Source organism: Sus scrofa, chromosome X, assembly GCF_000003025.6.
Source record: "Sus scrofa isolate TJ Tabasco breed Duroc chromosome X, Sscrofa11.1, whole genome shotgun sequence".
NCBI lineage: Eukaryota > Metazoa > Chordata > Mammalia > Artiodactyla > Suidae > Sus > Sus scrofa.
The window spans coordinates 84,054,447-84,074,327 of record NC_010461.5 but is presented as its reverse complement, the minus strand read 5'-3'; the positions used below and the strand labels follow the sequence as shown (position 1 = coordinate 84,074,327).

General features: G+C 42.4%; 1 protein-coding gene across 1 annotated transcript; it reads left to right on the top strand.

The window, feature by feature from the left end:
- On the top strand, nt 502-9,113 carry LOC110257686 (nuclear RNA export factor 3-like). Its single transcript, XM_021079856.1, has 19 exons — nt 502-690; nt 2,940-3,096; nt 3,317-3,470; nt 4,089-4,172; nt 4,280-4,384; nt 4,509-4,589; nt 4,696-4,765; nt 4,921-5,009; nt 5,129-5,257; nt 5,384-5,493; nt 6,390-6,426; nt 6,788-6,856; nt 6,940-6,995; nt 7,135-7,242; nt 7,372-7,430; nt 7,543-7,658; nt 7,748-7,790; nt 8,329-8,401; nt 8,936-9,113. The coding sequence occupies exons 1-19, from the start codon at nt 687-689 to the stop codon at nt 9,111-9,113; spliced, it is 1,722 nt and encodes a 573-aa protein (XP_020935515.1). The 5' UTR covers nt 502-686.

The following is a 19,881-nucleotide window of genomic DNA, read 5'->3' as shown; positions in this document are numbered from 1 at the left end:
TCCCCAATATTGCACCAAGAATTTAGTGAAGCGATGCATAGAGAGATCATCCCCATTCCATGAAGGACAATTCTAGTCTCTGTCTATCCAGCTAGCATCTGAATGACCCTAGACAGGCTTCAGCACCTCATTAAGCCCCAGCAAACTTGAAAGGTTAGTGATACTGTTATCAGACTCGCCTTATGAGGAATACATAAAAGAACAGACACAATGTAGCAATTACAGAGCCTGACCTATGGGCTGACACTCAGAATTCCCTGGGTTTGCAGAATGAAGGAACACAATGTAATGGAGCTGATGGAGAGTCTGGCATAAAGAGTTCCTGTGTCTGTAGCCACAGGCACCAAGGTCCTCTAAGTCACCTGACTCTAGTTGGCCTCCTCTGCAGGGATAGTTTAGTTGGGAAAAGAGTTTCCTGGGTGTTAGGCTGGTAGCAAACTCAGGGGGCAGTAATTACAGGAAGTTAAGTCTCCTCTGGCCCCCAGGGCTCTCCTCTCTATGCCCTTGGGGAGGGGACTTCCTGTTAGGACGCCATCTTGTTTGTGTGGTCCTGACAGAGTTGTTTGGGGCTAGCACTCTCCTTCCTCAGCAGCCCGCCTTGATATTTTTCAAACCTCCTGCTCCAGGCCCCAAGGATTCTCTTCAGGCACAGCCTGTGAAGACAGTGGGGACAGGTCACTGCCTTCATGGGTGAGTTGGTCAGTGTGAGAGTTTGTCCTCAGAGCCCCACAGGGCAGGAGGGGTCCTGGGCTCCCTCCCCCACCCCAACCCACAGGAAACCCACCCAGCCTAACCCTCCCCTTTAGAGAAGAGATGGAGAGGGCCCAGGCTGACTATTTTACACTCGCTTGAGGAAATAGGCCAAGTGGGCTCTGATTAACCCATCCTGATTCCACAAGTAAAACCTCCCCTCCTAAGGAAGTGGTCATGGCTGAGGTGAAATTTTTCCCTGCTTAAAGAAAAAGCTTGAGTCATATAATCTTCTTAGATGTAGGGTTAGGAGAGTGGGGAGGGTCACCTAGATGGGGGGGTAGGGTTCGTATAAAGTAATGTTCTTGGGATTTATACTAGAGGTGGGGGAGGGGCAGAAAACCCACCATTACCATTGAATCTTACGTTAAGGACAAACTGCATTAGTCCATAGACGCTTCCTGAGGCTTGCTTTCTTCCCTAGCATATGATCTCTTCTGGAATGTTTGAAGAGTACTTGTCACGTGCATTGTTCTATGTCAATTGAGTAAATTTGTTAATTTATTTTAGTCACATTTTAAAATCCTCTCCCTCTAGCTGAGTTTTTGTCTGCCATTTTATGTGTCAACTAGTGAGCTGTGCTAAAATTTCACGCTGTGACTGTGGGTGTGTCTATTTTCTCTTCGTCTGTCAGCCTTTCCTTTGTATATTTTGGGCCTCTTTTAAACATGCATGCCTGAAATTTAGAATTGTGCACGACTATCGTCTATTGTATTGAACCTGCTATCATAAGGGAATCTCATTCTTTCTCTAGTAATGTTGTTTTTCTTGAAAGTGTACCTTTTGTTTTAGTAATATGGCTATACCAGCTTTCTGTAGGTTAATGTGGAAAAGGTATACATTTTGCAATTTGATTGTTTTCCAGTTTTCTAGATGATTAAATTCTGTATGCGGCTCTTTGAAGGAGCATTTGATGGGCAGTTTCTCATTCGGTCTGTTCCTATCTGTTTTTCTATTAGGAATATTTAGTCTGAAACTTTTAATGTAAAAACAGATAGAATTTCCTTTATAGGCACATTCATTTCTGCCTCTTGTTAGGTTCCCTTTCCTCTCCTTTCCTTTAAAATGATTCATATTGTGCAACTATTAAATTGTTACTTCATGCATCTCTCTACTTTAACATTCCTTTGCCATTCCTGTGGTGTTGACCATTCAGCTTACAATGTCCATTTTTGCTATTTGACGGTCTAATGTTAATTAGCCCTTTAAAACTCCTCAGACAATGGATGTATTTTGGAAGAGTTTGATTCCAAATACCCCCTCCAAATTTATTGTCATGCATTTTCATTCAATATCTATTTAAATCCCCAGAACAATTACAATCCTTGTGTTATACAGTCAATATTTATTTAAAATTGCCTACGTATTCACAAATGTCATTAGTATTTCTGCACTCGACCTGGAACAATACTTCTGCCCAAAGAAGAAACTGTCATATTTCTCTTAATTGGAGTCTTCTAGACACAAATTCTCCTAGTTTTTGCTAGATGATGATGAAATGAATGCCTTTTTTTTAGGTATGTCTTTCCTTAAAGCATAGTTTTTCTCCTATTAATGTTGTTATACTGACTTGATAGTTTGTCGCTTTTGGAAGCTTCTCAACCAAGATCTTTTCAAATAGCATTTCTTCACGCTTCCCTGTGCTTTCTTGGACTCACATTAACCACGTGCTGGTATGTTCATTGCACCTCCTTTAATTCTCTTCCCCTTGCTCTTGATATTCTCCATTATATGTCTCTCCAGGCACCATTCTGGACCTTTTAATCAGACTTATCTTTAATTTCTCTAGTACTTTCATCAGACAGAGAAAGCAACTTTGACTGTTGAACAATGAGAGTAGGGTAGATTTGAGGGTAGATTTTATTGTCTCCCTAGAGCAGAGCAGAGATGTGAGAATTAGAGATGAAAAGCCATTTATCCCAGGTCACTTAGCCTGAACAGGGCAGAGCAGGGAATAAAACCCTAGATCCAAACCCATTCCTCTGTGCTTATTTCCCTCTTGGCTGTGATGCTCCACACCTCTCATCTCCCTTGAAGCGAAACCACAGTGAAGTCTCCCAGACTTTTAAGCAATGTGATAACATTTCTATTTAGGTTATAAAAATCAGTGATAGTTCCTCATTAACCACGATGTTTATCCAGGGCTTTCTCTGATACTGGGACCATTGATGTGTTATTCTCAATTTCAGAGCACACTGACCAAATGAACCCTATACAAAGAAGAGCAAGATGCTGGGGTATCTACCAAAGGAGATACAACTATTGGTCTGAACAGGTCACTTCTCAGGAGCAGAAAGATAGAAACTCAGTAGGAAGTGATGCTCACGTGGACACTCGAGTAAGATAGTAAGTGACCAGTCGGCATGGCAGACATGTAACAACCAGCGGAAAACAAAACTTTGTAGCTCATTACGTCTCATTCTTCTCTCCATTGTGGCAGAGTGAGGAATGATAGCATCAGCTTAGTGGTTGAGCACAACTTCATTGTAGATCTGGTATCACTGAGGAAAATGTGTAGACTTTCTGAGCATATATGGACTACTTTCTTCTCTCTACTTCCCCACAGCACTCCCTATGGCATTCCACCCTATCATCGGAGAGGCAATTTTCAGATGCAAGACCTAACCCATGTTAACATGGACACAGACAAAAAGCCTCCAGAGGGAAAAGTGGAGAGAATCAGGCAGGATGAGACTTTGGGGAGCTGGTTCAAGATCACAGTGAGTCTCTTGGCCTTAGGATCTTATTTGTAGAAGAAGATGACAGAGGGACCTCTGTTGGACTCATGTAGAGATGCTACAAAGTTTTCTGGGTAGAGGAGTTGTTGATCTGTCTTGTTATTCCTAGGAGGTAACACCATAGACCATGTAAGAGCAGGTTGAGAGAAGCAGTTTAAAGGGAACAGATAGACTGCGGGTCGCATGGGAGAGGTTGTCTGAAAGCAAAGGAGGGAACTCCTGCCAAGGAGAGGGAGCGGCTTCACACCAGAAGGCTCAGTTAGGCTCAAGCTGAGAGAGGGAGGAGGAGGATGAGTCAGGGGTCCTTGTCAGAGGGGCAGGCCAGGTCTGCCTCAGGTAAGATCTCGGAGACCTTTATAAAAGGAAGTACATGGTAAACATCTTAAGTTGTTTGTTTCGAGAAAAGTCTGTGAATGGAGAGAGAGGTGATTTAGGGAATCCATGCCTGGTACAAAAGTTAGCAATGACAGACAGTGTCCTGTATTAAACAATTATCTGAAGCCTGACAAAAGGTTGTAAAGGAGGATATGGCTGGGTCTTATCTGAACCTTGGATTTCATTATGTCAATTTTCTGTCCCATTTTTTCCTTTGGCTTCTAGATTCCATTTGGCATAAAGTATGAGGAGAAGTGGCTGCTGAGTTTGATTCAGAAGCACTGCGGTGTCCCATTCACCCCAGTCGAAGTAAGAGAGGACATTGAGGCAGATGAGAGGGAACGGGGTGGAGGGAATGCCCAGATGAGAAATGGCTCTCGTCTCATATTCTGTGTCTCTCGCCCCTCTCCCTCCAGTTTCACTATGAGAAAATGCAGGCCCAGTTCTTTGTGGAGAATGCCAACATTGCCTTCGCGCTGAGGAATGTCAGTGGCAAGATTTACAATGAGGCTAAGGAAAGGGTGTGTGTCAAGGGCATGGACAGGTCCAGCTGGGGGCAAGAGGGCAGGCCAGGGGCATGGTCTTGCTTGATCCCAAGGCTCAGATTTCCTGCTGCTCACCTGGCCCCTCTTGGGATCTGTCCAGATATCGGTCTTTGTGGACCCCTGTGATGCACCCCGCTCTGTGCAGAAGGAGCTGAGGTCAGCAAAGGTGGAGCAGATGAAGGTAAGGCAGAGCCAACACAAGCTGTGCACTCAGAGCCAGACCCATCTCTTGCCCCCCTTCACCACCTCAGCCTCAGAGACACTGAACTCCATCTCTAACTGTGCAGCTGACCTTGAACAGACAAAATGAGGGCTCCCAGCAATTTCTTCACATCCAGAGACTCCGTTTTGACCCTGGTATGGCTGCAGCAGTAATTCTAGGGCAGGGGAGGGCAGAAGGTTCTGCCTGGCAAGGACACTCAGGGATGGTAACTTGGGGAGGGGTTGGTGCTGGAGCTCTACTGGCCAGGACCTTCTCAGCCTTCTGTTTCCCTCCTCTCATCTTCCTGGAGGCTTGATGACCTCTGGCATGGGAACAGTACAGAATCCTGGAAATGCCATGACCACCTGTCTGCAGCTCTATGGAGAGAATGTGCCCAAGGTGAGGAGTTAGGCTCAGTGTGGGGACTGCGGTGAGGGTGGGGAAGATTAGGCAGAAGCGGCAGATGGATGTTGGATATCCCCTGTTGGGGTCCTCACTCAACTCTTTCTTCATCACAGCTTTTGTCCTTGGACCTGAGCAACAAGAAACCCTACCAGCTGGTTGGCCTGCCCAACACTATGGAGCATGCTTCCCACATCAAGAACTTGAACCTCCCCAACACTGAGGTGAGGGGTGGTACCCAGAGCCTTCTCTGAAGGGAAGGTGGAGGGCTCATGAGGTGGGGACAAAGAAGGTAAGTGCATTTGTTGAAGGAGGGATTGGGGGTACAAGGCCTTCCTTGTGGTCCACGTGGTTCTTCCCTATAATTACAGGTGAAGTCTGCAGGGCAGATGGACAAGGTCCAGCGGCTGGAGCCCGATGAGATGTGTGCAGACAGAAACCCCGTGTGCAATACCTCCCCTGATGAGGCAACCAGCCTAAGGTCAGAGGTCCCCTCTGTTGGCCCCTGGGAGTCTGAGTTACTTGTGACAGTGGCTGTTCGCAAGAGGCACCTGACCTGGTTCTCTGGGAGGACCACAGGCCCCATGCGCTCCTCTGACAGAGGTGACAAAGGTTCAGTCAGATCCCAGTGAGGCCCCACGTCAGCATGTACATATTTTCCATTCCTACCTCAGGTGCCTGGGCCATTCCAGGGCAGGTGAAGGAGGGGGCTGCAGCAGGAGAGATTTCTTTCCTCTTTCTTCTGTCTTCTTCCCTCACCCACCCCCACCACCATGGGAGAGCTTCTTCCCCTTCTCTTTGCTTAGCTTTCTGTCCCAGGCTTGTCTCTATGCCCCTGCGTCTCTCTCATCTCTTCCCCTCCCTTCCCTCCCTTTCTGTCTTCATCCCCTCCATTTCCCTCCCTGCCTCCTGAGCCCTGGCTCACTCAGCTCCCTGCCCAAGCATCCTGGGCCATCCCTGGGGGTGTCCTGGTCCTGGCGGAACCCTGGACCCCCAGTGAGGTGGCTGAGCCCCGGGCTCCCACCCCCTTCCCTCTTCGCTCCACAGCCTTCAGTGGGGACCTGGAGGGAGGAAGGGGGAAGGAAGGCCTGGAGCATGGGATTGACATGCTGCTTCTCGTGGCCCTGGAGAAGGGAGTCAGGGCAGTCTCGGGGGGATCCCCCAGGAGGAAGGAGAAGGAGGATGGAGGAAGGGAGGAAGGCAGGGAACTCTCCCTCCGGAGAGTCCATGGGGAGAGGTGCCCAAGGCCCTGGAAGCTGGGACCCCGGAGTGTGGGTGGGGCACACTGGGCTGTGTCTAATGTCAGTGTCATGGTCACACCAGGAAGGTGACCTGTGCAGTTTCACAGGCTTTTCTATTTTGTCTTGATGTTGGCAGCTCCATCTTGGAATTGTTCCCCAAGTTGCTGTGCTTGGTAATGTATTCCTTGACCACTGACTCCTCTGACTGACACTGGCAGTGCCCCCAAGCTGCTCTGACCCCCTTTAGGTCTTGCCCAAGTTACCTTTTTGGACCTGGCCCTTAATGGTCATGGTGGGAGGGGGATGGGACCATCTTGGAGGGAACCAGACTACAGTTCTGGATCGTCCTTGAGCACAGGCTCCACAGGCTTTGGGGGCCCACGGTGCTGATCCCAAGTGCAGTCCTGCCCATGGAATTTCCAGGGCCCTTTGGCGCCTGACCTCTGACGCCCTCCTTCTCCCGGGCCCACCTGTTCCCTGATCATCCAGCCCCACCTCCTGGTCTGCACTGCTGACTTCCTCTTCCCTCCCCAGGATGGCCAGGAGACACCCCCAGCAACTCACCGTGGTGCTGAAGCCCGCCAGTGCCTACCGACGTGCAAGGTGAGGGTGGAGGATCTCTCAGGGTTTTAGGCGGTGCATGAGGAGGGTGTTGGCCCTGGTCCTGAGGACTGTTTTCATCCCAGGGAAGCTTCTTTGGATCCAATGAGCTGAAGAGTCTAGTCCTGCAATTCCTGCAGCAGTGAGTTTCCGTGGGAATCTGAGGAAGGGGAGGGCCAGCACATGCGAGCTGCCCACGTGCAGGACTGCCCCCGGGAGGTTTCAGGTTTCCTCTGAGGTCCAGACCACATGGACACACCATCGTCCTTTCTCGTGCCCAGTTATTACTTGATCCATGACTATGGCAACCGACAGCGTCTCCTGGGTGCTTATCACGACGAGGCCTGCTTCTCTCTGACCATTCCCTTCCACCCCGAGGACCCAGACCCGTGAGTATCCCAGCTCACACTCTGCTCCCGGGCTGGCAGGCCATGGGGCTCCCCAGCAGATACATGTCTGCTCCTGCAAACCCCCACCTCGCTGGACCCCCTCACATCCTGTTCCTTTTTTTCTCCTAGAAGCAGCTTGTGTGAGTACCTCGAGGAAAACAGGAACATGAAGAAGCTCAAGGACCCTGGTGAGTGGGTGACGGGAAAACTGGGCTGGAAAGGGGACCATTAAGGGGTCAGTCCTTTGACCCAGGGCATGTGGGGCAGCCATGACCTTCGCTTGCTTCCCCTCCCCCACAGACCTGCAGGTCCAGCTGCTGAAGCACACAAAAGGTGACATTGTGGGGGCCCTCTCTGTATTGCCACAAACTCGGCATGACTTCAGCTCCTTTGTGGTGGACACATGGTTCCAGACGGTGAGCTCTTGCTTCCTCTCTCGGGCAGGACTGGGAAGCCACCGTGGGTGTTTAGGTGGTGTCTGAGCACCTGGGCTCTTCCCTTTCAGGAAATGATGCTCTGCTTCTCCGTCAACGGGGTGTTCAAGGAAGGTGGGTGTGTGTAGTCCCCTCCCCAGAGGCCCCAGAGAGCCCTCCCCTGGTGGGGCTCCCTCTCAGAACTCCCTCAGCTCCCCGACCCTTGCCTCCCTTCCTGCCCCCTCTGGGTTCTCCAGCCCTCACTCTTCCCACAGACAACCCAGGTGTGACCTATGGTCATGCCCTCTGCTCCATATACCCTGGGTGTTGGGGACCCAGGTCATGGGGTTTGATGGCTCTCATCCCAGATCCTTACTCTGGGAACTTGGACCATTGCTTAAACCCCAGTTTCCTCCTCTGCAAAGTGGGGTGGTAAAGTCCGCCTCTTGGTCAGCTGTGGAACATGCATCCCGTGGACTTGTGGAGTGGTGGCCGTGGGGCCCTGTCACTGGAGCAGACTGCTCCTACAGTTGCCCTCCCCTTCCCAACACCCTGCCCGCTCATGAACAGGTGTCCCCTCGGCCTGCATGTCAAGTCAGACCCTGACTGGGAACCCCGTGGGTGCATGTAAAGCACGTGGGGCTCTAAGGGGTCCTGTTGTTGGTCGTTGCAGTGGGAGGCTGGTCTCAGGGCTGTGTTCGTGCCTTCACCCGAACCTTCATCACTATCCCTGCCACCTCTTCCAGGTGAGTGCTGTGTTGTGGCTGGGAACACCCATCCCAGCCTGGGCTCCGGGTAGGGCTGCGGAGTCACAGACCTTAGGTTTTCTCCATATTGTGGAAACCCCAGCCCGTAGCTCTGAGGAGCAGTCTAGCCTAGTGGTGAAGAAGAGCCTGGGCTCTGGAATCGGAACATGGGTTCTCTCCTTGACCCAACACTCACTTGCTGTGTGACCTTGGTCAAGTCACATGCCCTCTCTGTAGCTCAGTGACTTCCTCTGAAAATGGGGATCAGACTGTCCACTCCCTGGGCTATTGTAAAGGGTAAATGCAGAATCATTCCTGGGTAAATGCAGAATCTACCATCTAGTGAGGCTGGTAGACAGTCTCCAAAGTGGGCTCTGTGGGAGGGGCAGAGGCAGCCATCAAGGAGCCTGGAGGACAGATGCAGGAGGGGTATGGATGAAATCTGGTTCCTGGCGGGCAGTGGGAGCAGGATCATTATTTCAGGTGCAGGCTGGTCCATCCTTCCACTCCCCTGAGGGCCCACTTTTCCTTCAGTCTTTGCATCGTGAACGATGAGCTATTTGTGAGGGAAGCCAGCCCCAGCGAAACTCAGAGTGCGGCCTTCTTCATCCCAGTGCCTACAGCTTCTGCCAGCTCTGTATGCACCCTCTCTCAGGAGCAGCAGGAAATGGTACAGGCTTTCTCTAACCAGTCTCAGATGAAATTTGAGTAGTCTCAGAAGTGAGTGCTGAGTTTGGGTGGGGATAGGAAGCATCCAAGAGAAGGAAAGGAGTGAATAAATCAATCTTGCTGGCACAATTTGTTTTGCTTGTTGGTTTTACACATTGTAACCTTGATCATTTCATTCTATGTTTATATTAATTTACCTATTTTTTTGAAAAGGAGTGCATTGATTTTCTGAATTCCATGGATGTCATTCTTTTATTGACAGCATTTGGTTTTCAGTTTTCCTGTGACACACTGAGCCTACTCTGGTGTATGTGTCACAGTAAACATGGAGGATATTTCTGCCCCACTGTTTAGTAATTGGCACTGTGTGGTCAGAGTGCCTCCACTTTGGTCCTGATGGATATCACCTGTCCTTCCTCCATCCCAGGTGCCTTAATGACACCCACTGAGACTACATGGGAGTTGCACAGGTTCTTGCTCTGCTCAGGTGGTCAGGGAATGAGATTCAGGGCTCCTGGTTCTGTTCATTTTCTAATTCTCTCCCTTAACTTCATCCAGGCTAAGCACAAGATCCCATAGGGAGCCCTCACACAAACTGATCCATGACCCTAAGAACAATCCTGACAAGAAACGCTTTAGTTTCATCACCTTTATCCTCATCCTCTTTCTTATATTATTCATCCAGTCGGAATATATCCCTGTGATTGAGCCTTAGGTCTGCTTTGAGCTCAGAAGTCATCACTTAACTGATACTCATCCTCCCAAAAGTCTAGTTGTTTTGTGTATTTGTCCCATCTAAGATCTCTGATTCTCTCGACAATAAAATAATGATGTTTTACATTATGTCACTTCTCTGCAAAATCACTTTGAGGCAATTAATATTATCCCTGGTTTGCAGAGATAAAAGGAAAGTCAGAGAGAACTAATGGGATAGAGCCTCAAATCTTGCCCCTCCTACCAACTAAAATCCAGGCTGTGTGTGCTTTCCAGGTCCATGTGGATTCTGAGGTGAGGGAATGTCTGTGACCCTGGTAAACCTGGGGGTGATGTTCTGTGCCTATGGTATATGAGTCATATATTTTTACGCCAAGAAGTATTAGTTTTGGTATAGCTACTATGAAAAACAGTATGGGTTCCTTAAAAAACTAAAAATAGACCTACCATATGATCCAGCAATCCCAGTACTGGGCACATATTCAAAGAAAACTAATTTGAAAAGATATATGAACCCCAGTATTCATTGTAGCAGTATTTACAGTATCCAAGACATGTAAACAACCTAAATGCCCATCGACAGAATGGTAAAGAAGATATGGTACATATATGCAATGGAAGACTACTCAGCCATGAAAAAGAATGAAATAACGCCATTTGCAGCAATATGAATGAGCATAGAGATTATCATACTAAGCAAAGTAAGTCAAGAAGAGAAATACATATACCATATGATATCACTGTATGTGGAATCTAAAAAAATGATATAAGTGAACTTACAAAACAGAAATAGACACAGTCATAGAAAACAAACTTATGCTTACTGAAGGGGAAAAGGAATGAAGGAGGGCTGGATTATGAGTTTGGTATTAATATACACACACTACTATATATAAAATAGATAAATAACAAGGTCTTACTGTATAGCACAGGGAAGCATATTCAATATTCTGTAATAAACCATAATGGAAAAGAATGTGAAAAGAATATATATGTATGTATATATATATAATATATATATATATATATAACTGAATCACTTTGCTGTATAATAGAAACCAGCACAAGATTGTAAATCAACTATACTTGAATACAAAATAAAATTAAAAAAAAGAGTGACTAGTCCTAAGTAAGTTAGAAAACCAGTAGGGTAAATTCTATTAGATTTCAACACCAAAGAATTATCCTCTGTGGCTTAATACTCTGGCCCCAAGGTAACAGGCCTGCCCTCTTTGGACTCTGCCTTCTTTAGCCATGACTTTGTCCTCAGGCATTCTTCCTTTTTCTTGAAGTGACACAAGTTAGCAGCCAAGTAGCTCAATCATCCTGTTTCCTACTTATAGAATCCCAGATGTCTGACATCCTTCTTTCATTTTTTCCTTCCTTTCTTGCCTTAAAAGGCAAGCTGGAAGGTTTTTGGTAGTATTACACTTTTATCAGAAACCTTATGGGTCTTTCATTTATGTCTAGGGGATCTATACCATTGAACAAGAGGATTTTCCACAAATATTTCCTAGATAATCTCATTTCTATTTCTCAGTTCTGCTGAGAGGGTTGATTGGATCCATTTAGTCACACATCTATTGTTTGCCACAAAAGAGGTCCAGCCACACTCAGCTTTTTCTGCAGAACCTGATTAAAATCTTTTGCAACCTAAATAGGCTGAGAGTTTTCCAAATCATCAAGTGCTGATTGATTCTTGTTTAACAGTTCCTTCCTCAATTTAACTCTTTCCTCTCACCTTTTACTATAAATAGCAAGGAGAAACACTTTGCTTGGGAATCTCCTCACCTAAATAGGTGAGTTAAGAGTGTACATGTTCTGCTTTCCACCTAATAAAACATAATTCAGCTGTTTTCTCCTACTTTATAACAAAGCCCTTTCCTACATTTTCCAATCATATGTTCCTTATTTCTGATACCTTACCAGAAGCACCTTTATTCTCCATATTTCTACCAACAGTGTCTTCAAGGTCATCTAGGCCTTTCCTGCCATGTGCCTCAAAATTCTTCCATTCCTTACCCATTATCTGATTCCAAAGCTACTTCCACATCCTCAATTACTTGTTGCCACAGCACCCCATCCCATACACCAAAATTGTATTAGTTTCCTAGGGCCACCATGACAAAGTACCATAAACTGAAGGTCATAAAATAATATAAATTAATTATCTTATAGGTCTAGAGGCCAAGAATCCCAAATCAAACTCCAGCAGGGTCATGCTCCCTCTTGCCTATTCCAGCTTCTGGTAGCTCTAGGGTTTCTGTGGCTTGTGGCAGCATAACTCAAATCTCTGCCTCCATCTTCACATGGCTTTCTTCCCTCTGTCCCTGACTTCTCCTTTTTTGTTTCTTATAAGGAAACTCATTATTAGATTCAGGGTCCAGGCTGATATTATCTCCAGATCCCTATCTTAATTACATCTGCATATACTCTTCAGATCCGCGGCTCCTGGGCAGCCACCATATTACTGATATCTGCAGCTGAGAGCCAGGAAACCTCTTGGGTAGGAATACTCCAGGGGTCAAGAAGAGCTTATCAAAGGGCCTAACAACCACAGAAGGCCCAAATGCAATACTTCTCTGCTTACTTCATGCCTATTCTTCATCTTTGGCAATGTCAATTAGGGCTCACTATCTATGGGTAATCAACACAGGTCAACATCCTCTGTGCAAGGTAACTAACAGGTTCCCAGGAGGATGGTAACAGACACCACCCCAAATGTGGCTGTTCACATTGGAGACCTGCTGAGGACACCCTCTTCTAGAATCAAGAAACAATGGCCTGCGGAAAACAACTGCCTGCATAGATTAACCACCTACGAAGGTTAACGGCCTTCTGTCTTGGGAATTGACCCCTTCACCCCTCCACCCCTTCCCAACCTTCCTCTCCTTCTTCATTGCTCCTATCACAAGTTTCTGCCACAGATTCCTGCCACAGATCCTTTACAAGCCTAGCATTTCCTCGCAGACACTGCTGGTGCCATCTTGAGCTCAGCCCATCCTCTTCAGATGCCTTAATAAATTTCTATTGCTTTATGAAGTTGGCCTTGCACGTTCCTCCCTTGTCAAACCTAACCGTAACTGTCCTTGCAACAGCTGAAACTAAAGCACCTGTCATCATTGAATAGTATTTTCTATCTTTATTATATCCACAGAGACATTCCCAGAAACAGACTGTTAGACACAAACAGGCAAGTACTGAAATCTTGGTGAAAGAACCTCATATACCAGTTATTTAGGGTCATAGTTGTCACATATTAATCATGCCAGACTGCCCTAATGTCTTCAGCTCTCCATTGTAATCCCTCCCTCTCTCCATGCTATTCTAAAAAGCAGTCACCAACTCAATCAATATAAGGCAGGATTGAAGTCATAGGAAATGAGACATGGTAGGACAGGCAAAGGCACCTCTTGGGGCCCAGCCTGTTGTCTGCCCTTGCCAGCGCTGATGCTTTTTGTGTTAGAAAAGACATGATCACATGTTTACATTCTAATCACCCAAATGAAGCTTTAGGTGCATGAAAATCACAACCTCATTTCTTATTTCATGTGCTTTTGTGACCCAATTTTTTATCTTTTATGTTATCCATTCCTTTTATATCAACAAATGGATTTTGCTTTAAGAGATACTAACTGCCCTTCTAGATCATCTTTGGAGTGTTCTCTTGGCCAATGTTATCCTTTGTATAGAAACTGAAATTTCTAGGCTGGAAATTGGATTACAATTTTAGAGAGTGTTATTCTCAAAGTGTTTTTAACAAGTTTGTTTTGAAAATGCAAAGTGAGAAATACTAGGTGAAAGGAACTATACTCAATGGGATCAAATCACATAAAACTATGCAATAAGCAAATACTCACAGACCTCAAATATCTGCCAGAAAACTCAATTCACAGCACATGTTGTGAGCTACATCATTCACATCTCATGTTAGAAGTTTCTGTCCTAGTCAGATAATTTTCTTCCTACCAGTTGGTATCTATTTTGTGGCGTCCTCTGGTCCACTAGCACAATGTATCTCTCCACTTATTTAGATCATTTTTATTTCCTTTATGGTTATTTTGTAATTTTCAACATGCAAGCTCTATACATGTTTTGTTAAATTTACATCTAAGTATTTCAGGTTTTAAAAATTGTGGTGAAATGTACATAATATAAAATTTTACTCATTTTTAAACATCCTGTTCAGTGGCATTAAGTACATTCACATTGTTGTACAACCATCACTTCCTTCCAGCTCCAGGACTTTTTTGTCTTTCCACACTGGAACTCCATACATTAAATTAAATAAATTAAAGGGAGATTAAATAATAAATCTCCCTTCTCCCCCCTCCCAGATTCTGGAAACCACCATTCCACTTTCTGTCTCTATGAATCTGACCATTCTAGGTATCTCATATGAATTAAATCATTCAATGTTTGTCCTTTTGTGACTGTCTTATTTCACTTAGAATGATTTCTTCAAGGTTTGCCCATATTGTAGCATGTTATCACAATATCTTCTTATTTTAAAGATGAGTAATATTCCATTGTATGTATATACCACATTTTATTTAAAAATTAATCTAGCAAATGGACATTTTGTTTATTTTCACTTTTTGGCTACTGTGACTAATAATGCTGTGAACATGGGTGTACAAATATCTGATGGAGTCCTTGCTATCAATTAACCAGAAGTGGAATTGATATATCATATGGTAACTCTACATTTAATTTTTTGAGGAGCTGTCATACTATTTTCCACAGACACATCATTTTACAATCCCATTAGCCATCTGCTAGGGTTCAAATTTCTCCACATCCTCACCAACCCTTATTATTTTGGGGGTTTTGTGATCATTTGTTTTGTTTTATTTTTTTACAGTATTCATTCTAAGGGATGTACAGTGGTATTGTAGATTTTATATGCATGTCCCAAATTATTAATAATGCTGAGGATCTTCTCTCTTCATATGATTATTACTGCTTGTATATATTCTTTGGAGAAATGTCTTTAAAACATTTTATTGGAGTATAGTTGACTTACAATGTTGTATTAGCTTCAGCTGCACAGCAAAGTGAAGTTATACACACATATATAATATTATATAACAGAATATAACAGAATATTGAGTAGATTTCCCTGTACTATACAACAGGTCCTTGCCAGTTATCTATTCTATACACAGTGCTTTGTATATGTCAATCTCATCCCCCCAATTAATCCTTCCCCCCACAGTTTCCCTTTTGGTAACCATAAGTTTATTTTGAAATCTGTGAGTTTGTTTCTGTTTTATAAATAAGTTGTTTTGTATCATTTTTTACTACATTCCACATATAGGTGATATCATATGATACTTATCTTTCTCTAACTTAACTTCACTTAGTGGTTGTACCAATTTACATTCCCACCAACAGTGTAGGAGGGTTGCCCTTCTCCACACCCTCTCCAGCATTTACTGTTTGTAGACATTTTGATGATGGCCATTCTGACTGGTGTGAGGTGATATCTCATTGTAGTTTTGATTTGCATTCTCTAATAATTAGTGATGTTGAGCATCTTTTCATATGCTTTTTGGCCTTTGGAGAAATATCTGTATAACCCTATTTTTTAATTGGGTTGTTTGTTTTTTGTTGTTGAGTCATAGGAGTTCTTTATATAGTCTGGATAGTCAACCCTTATTTGGTATCCTATTTGCAAATATATTCCCTTTTTACTCTGTTGATTATAACATCTATATCACAAAATTTTTAATTTTGATGTAGCCTATTACTTTCTATTGTTGTTTATGCTTTGGTGTCATGTCCAAGTAATCACTGCCTAATCAAATGCTATGAAACTTGTCTCATGTTTTCTTGTAAGAGTTTTATACTTTTAGCTCTCATGTTTAGGTCTTTCATCCATCTTGAGTTAATTTTTTACATGGTTTAATGTCAGGTTATTATTTCATTATTTCCCACATGAATATCTATTTTCCTCACATTTGTTGAGAAGACTATTGAATGGTCTTGACGCAGTTACTGAAAAACACTTGACCATTTATGTCAAGAGTTTGTTTCTGGATTCCCTGTTCTATCCTATTCATTTATATGATTGACTTCTGCCAATACCACACTGTTTTGATCACCATAGCTTTTTTTTGGCCACTCCCACAGCATGTGGAAGTTTCCAGGCCAGGGACTGAACATATGCCACAGTAGTAACCAGAGCCACAGCAGTAACAACATCAGATCCTTAATCCACCGAGTCACCAGGGAAACCCTGATCACTGTAGCTTTTTCTTTAAGTTTGAAATGAAGAAGTAGGAGACCTCCAAGTTTGTTCTTTTTCAAGACTGTTTTGGCTAATCAAGGTCTTTTGAGATTCCGTATGAAATTTAGAATGGATTTTTCTATTTCTGCAAAAAAAGTCATTGGGATTTTGGTAGGTATTGTATTGAATTTGTAGATCGCTTTGGGTATTCTTGACATTTTAGAAATGAAGACAAGATTTCTTTCCATTTATTTGTGTATTTTAAAGGTTTTTTTCAGGAACATTTTGTAGTTTTCAACATACAAACTTTTCACCTTCTAAGAATAAGTTTATACTTAATTATTTTTTTCTTTTTGGTACTGTTGTAAATGAAACCAATTTTTAAATATCTTTTTAGATTATTAGTGCATAAAAATGCAAATGATGTTTTTTTTTCCTTTTATATCTGCATCTGCAGCATATGGAAGTTCTTGGGACAGGGGTTGAATTGGAGCTGCAGCTATGGCATATATGACAGCCACGGCAACACCAGATCCCAGCCACTTTTGTGACCCATGCCGCAGCTTGCAGCAATGCCCAATCCTAACCCACAAAGTGAGGCTAGGGATTGAACCTGCATCCTCACAGAGATGATGTCACATCCTTAACCTGATGAGCCACGATAGGAACGCCAAAATACAAATGATTTTTGTGTGTTGATTTTTCATCCACAAATGTTGCTGAATTTATTTTTTAATTCAAAATGGGTTTTTGTGGAATCTTTAGGATTTTTTACATGAAATAATATTTCATCTACACACAGAAGTAATTTTACTTCTTTTCCAATATGGATGGCTTTTATTTCTTTTTCTTGCCTAATTGCTCTAGTTGGAACTTCCAGTACTTTATTGAAAACAAATAGTGCAAGAGGGTACTCTTGTCTTGTTCCTGATTTTAGAGGAAAAACTTTCAATGTTTCACCATTGAGTCTGATGTTAACTGTTTTGTTTGTTTTTATGATCTTTATTATGTTGAGGTAGCTTTCTTGTATTCCTAGTTTATTGAGTTTATTTTTTTATCATGAAAGGATGGTGAAAATTGTCAAATACTTTTTCTAAATTAGTTGAGATGGTCTTTTTCTTTCTCCCTTCATTATGTTAATGTGGTGAATTGCATTGCTTCATTTTTGTGTGTTGAACCACTCTTGCATTACAGGAATAAATCCCACTTGGTCATGGTGTAAAATTCTTTTTGTATGCTATTGAATTTGCTTTGCTAGTTATTTTGAGGATTTTGCATCAATATTCATAAGAGATAGTTTTCTATAGTTTTCTTTATCTGGCTTTGAAATCAGGGTAACATTGGTCTTATAGAATAAGTTGGAAAGTGTTTCCTTCTCTTCACATTTAGGAAAAATATGAGAAGAATTTTGTTAATTTTTGTTTAAATGGATGGATCCACCAGTGAAGTCATCTGTATCTAAGCCTTCCATTGTTGATAGGTTTTTAGTAATTCAGTCTCCTTACAAGTTATAGATCTGTTCAAATTTTCAGTTTCTTTAAGACTCAGTTTTGATAGTTTGTATATTCCTAACGATTTTTCCATTTCATCTAGGTTATTCAATTTGATGGTACAATTCTGAGTAGTAGCCTTCTATAATCCATTTTGCTTCTGTAAAATCAATAATAATGCTCATTCTTTATTTTTTTATTTTAGTTATTTAAGTTTTCTCTCTTTTTCCTGGCCAGTCTAGTCAAAGTTTTGTCATTTTAAAAAACTTTTTTAAGAAGAAACTCCTAGTTTTGTGAACTTCCTCTGTTTTCCTATTCTCTATCTCTTCTCTATAATTTCCTTCTTTCTGATAGCTTTGGGTTTTGTTTGTTTTTCTTTTTCTTTGAGGTGCGAAGTTATAAAGTTCATTTGCTGATTTGAAATCTTATTATTATTATTATTTTTGTCTTTTTGCCTTTTCTAGAGCCACTACTGTGGCATATGGAGATTCCCAGTCTAGGGGTCTAATTGGAGCCATAGTCACCAGCCTATGCCATAGCCACAGTAATGAGGGCTCCAAGCCATGTCTGCAACCTACACCACAGCTCATGGCAACACCGGATCCTTAACCCACTGAGCAAGGGCAGGGATCAAACCCGCAACCTCATGGTTCCTAGTCGGATTTGTTAATCACTGTGCCATGATGGGAACTCCTGAAATCTTATTTTTTAAAATGTGTTTACAGCTACAAATTTCCTTGTTAGCACTGCTTTCACTGCAGCCTCTAAATTTTGATATATTAGCTTTTCCTTTCCATTAATCTCAAAATATTTTCTATATCCCCTTGTAATATCTTCATTGACTTATTAGTTATTTAAGAATGCTATTTAATTTCCAGTTTTCCCTCTTCTGTTGATTTCTATTTTCATTCCATTAAGATCAGAAATGATACTCTGTGTGATTTCTTTAAAATTTATTGACTTGCTTTGTGACCTAACATATAGTCTAACTTGGAGAATATTCCATGAGCACTTGAAAAAAAAGTGTATTCTCCTATTGTTGGATGGAGTGTTCTGTATATATCTGATAGGCCCAATTAGTATATAGTGTTCTTCATGTCCTCTTTTTCCTTACTGATCTTCTGTCTGGTTAGTCTATCAATTAATGAGAGTAGTCATTGAAATCCATCACTAGTATTGGAATACTGTTTATTTCTCCCCTCAGTTCTATAAATATCTACTTCATACATTCAGAAACAGTGATGTTTGGCACATACATGTTGTCTTGGTGAATTGACACTTTTATTATTGTATAAATCATGCTTTGCCTTGCAATAGTTTTAGAATTAAAATTATTTTGTCTGATATTAGTATAACCACCTCTGTTCTCTTTTGGTTAATATTTGCATAGAATGTTTTTTTACCATCCTTTCACTTTCAAATTACATCTTTAGACATTAGGTGAATCTCTAGTAGATGACACATTGTTGAATCATGTTTTTTAAATCCACTCTACCAATATATGTCTTTTGATTGGGGAGATTAATCTGTTTTTATTTAAAACAAGTCCTTATAGGGAAGAACTTCGGCTGCCATTTTGTTATGTTTTCTGTGTGTCTTAATTTTTCTGTCCCTCATTTTCTCCATGATTGCCTTCCTTTGTGTTTAGTTGATTTCTTTGTAGTGACACATTTTGATTCCCTTATTTCTTTTTTTGATATATTCTGCTGATATACTCTGTGGTTACCATGAAGATTACATAAAACATACAAAGTTGAACAATTTATTTTAAACAAATACCAACTTAACTCCAACTGCATACAAAATTCTACAACTTCCCAGTTCTGTTCCCCCTTTACATTATTGATTTTATAAATAACTTCTTTTTCATTATGTACCCATTAACATGATTTATTATTAGTTTTTATGTTGTTTTTAATCCTGAGAAGAATAAAAAACTGAATTTTTTTACCCCAAATTATAGTCATACCGGCTTTTGTAATTCACATATATTTACCTTTCTTAGAGAACATTACTTTTTTGTATGGATTTGAGTTACTGTCTTTCATCCTTTCAACTTGAATAACTCCCAGACATTTCTTGCATGGCAGGAGTAATGAACTCTTTCAGTTTTAGCTTATGTGAGAATGTCTCAATTTCTCCTGCATTGTTGAAGGAGAGTTTTGCTGGGTAAAGAATTTTCATTTGGCAGGTTTTTTTCCTTTCACCAGCCTAATTATATCATCCTTCCACCTTCTATTGAGACTGCTGCTGATAATCTTTTTTTTTTTTCCCACTGTACAGCAAAGGGGTCAGGTTATCCTTACATGTATACATTACAATTACAGTTTTTTCCCCACCCTTTCTTCTGTTGCAACATGAGTATCTAGACATAG

Excerpts from the sequence above, each read along its gene's own strand:
- LOC110257686 (XM_021079856.1), top strand. Across the intron at positions 4,173-4,279 it reads TCCCATTCACCCCAGTCGAA|TTTCACTATGAGAAAATGCA; the intron begins GTAAGAGAGGAC and ends CTCTCCCTCCAG. Across the intron at positions 4,766-4,920 it reads GAGACTCCGTTTTGACCCTG|GCTTGATGACCTCTGGCATG; the intron begins GTATGGCTGCAG and ends ATCTTCCTGGAG.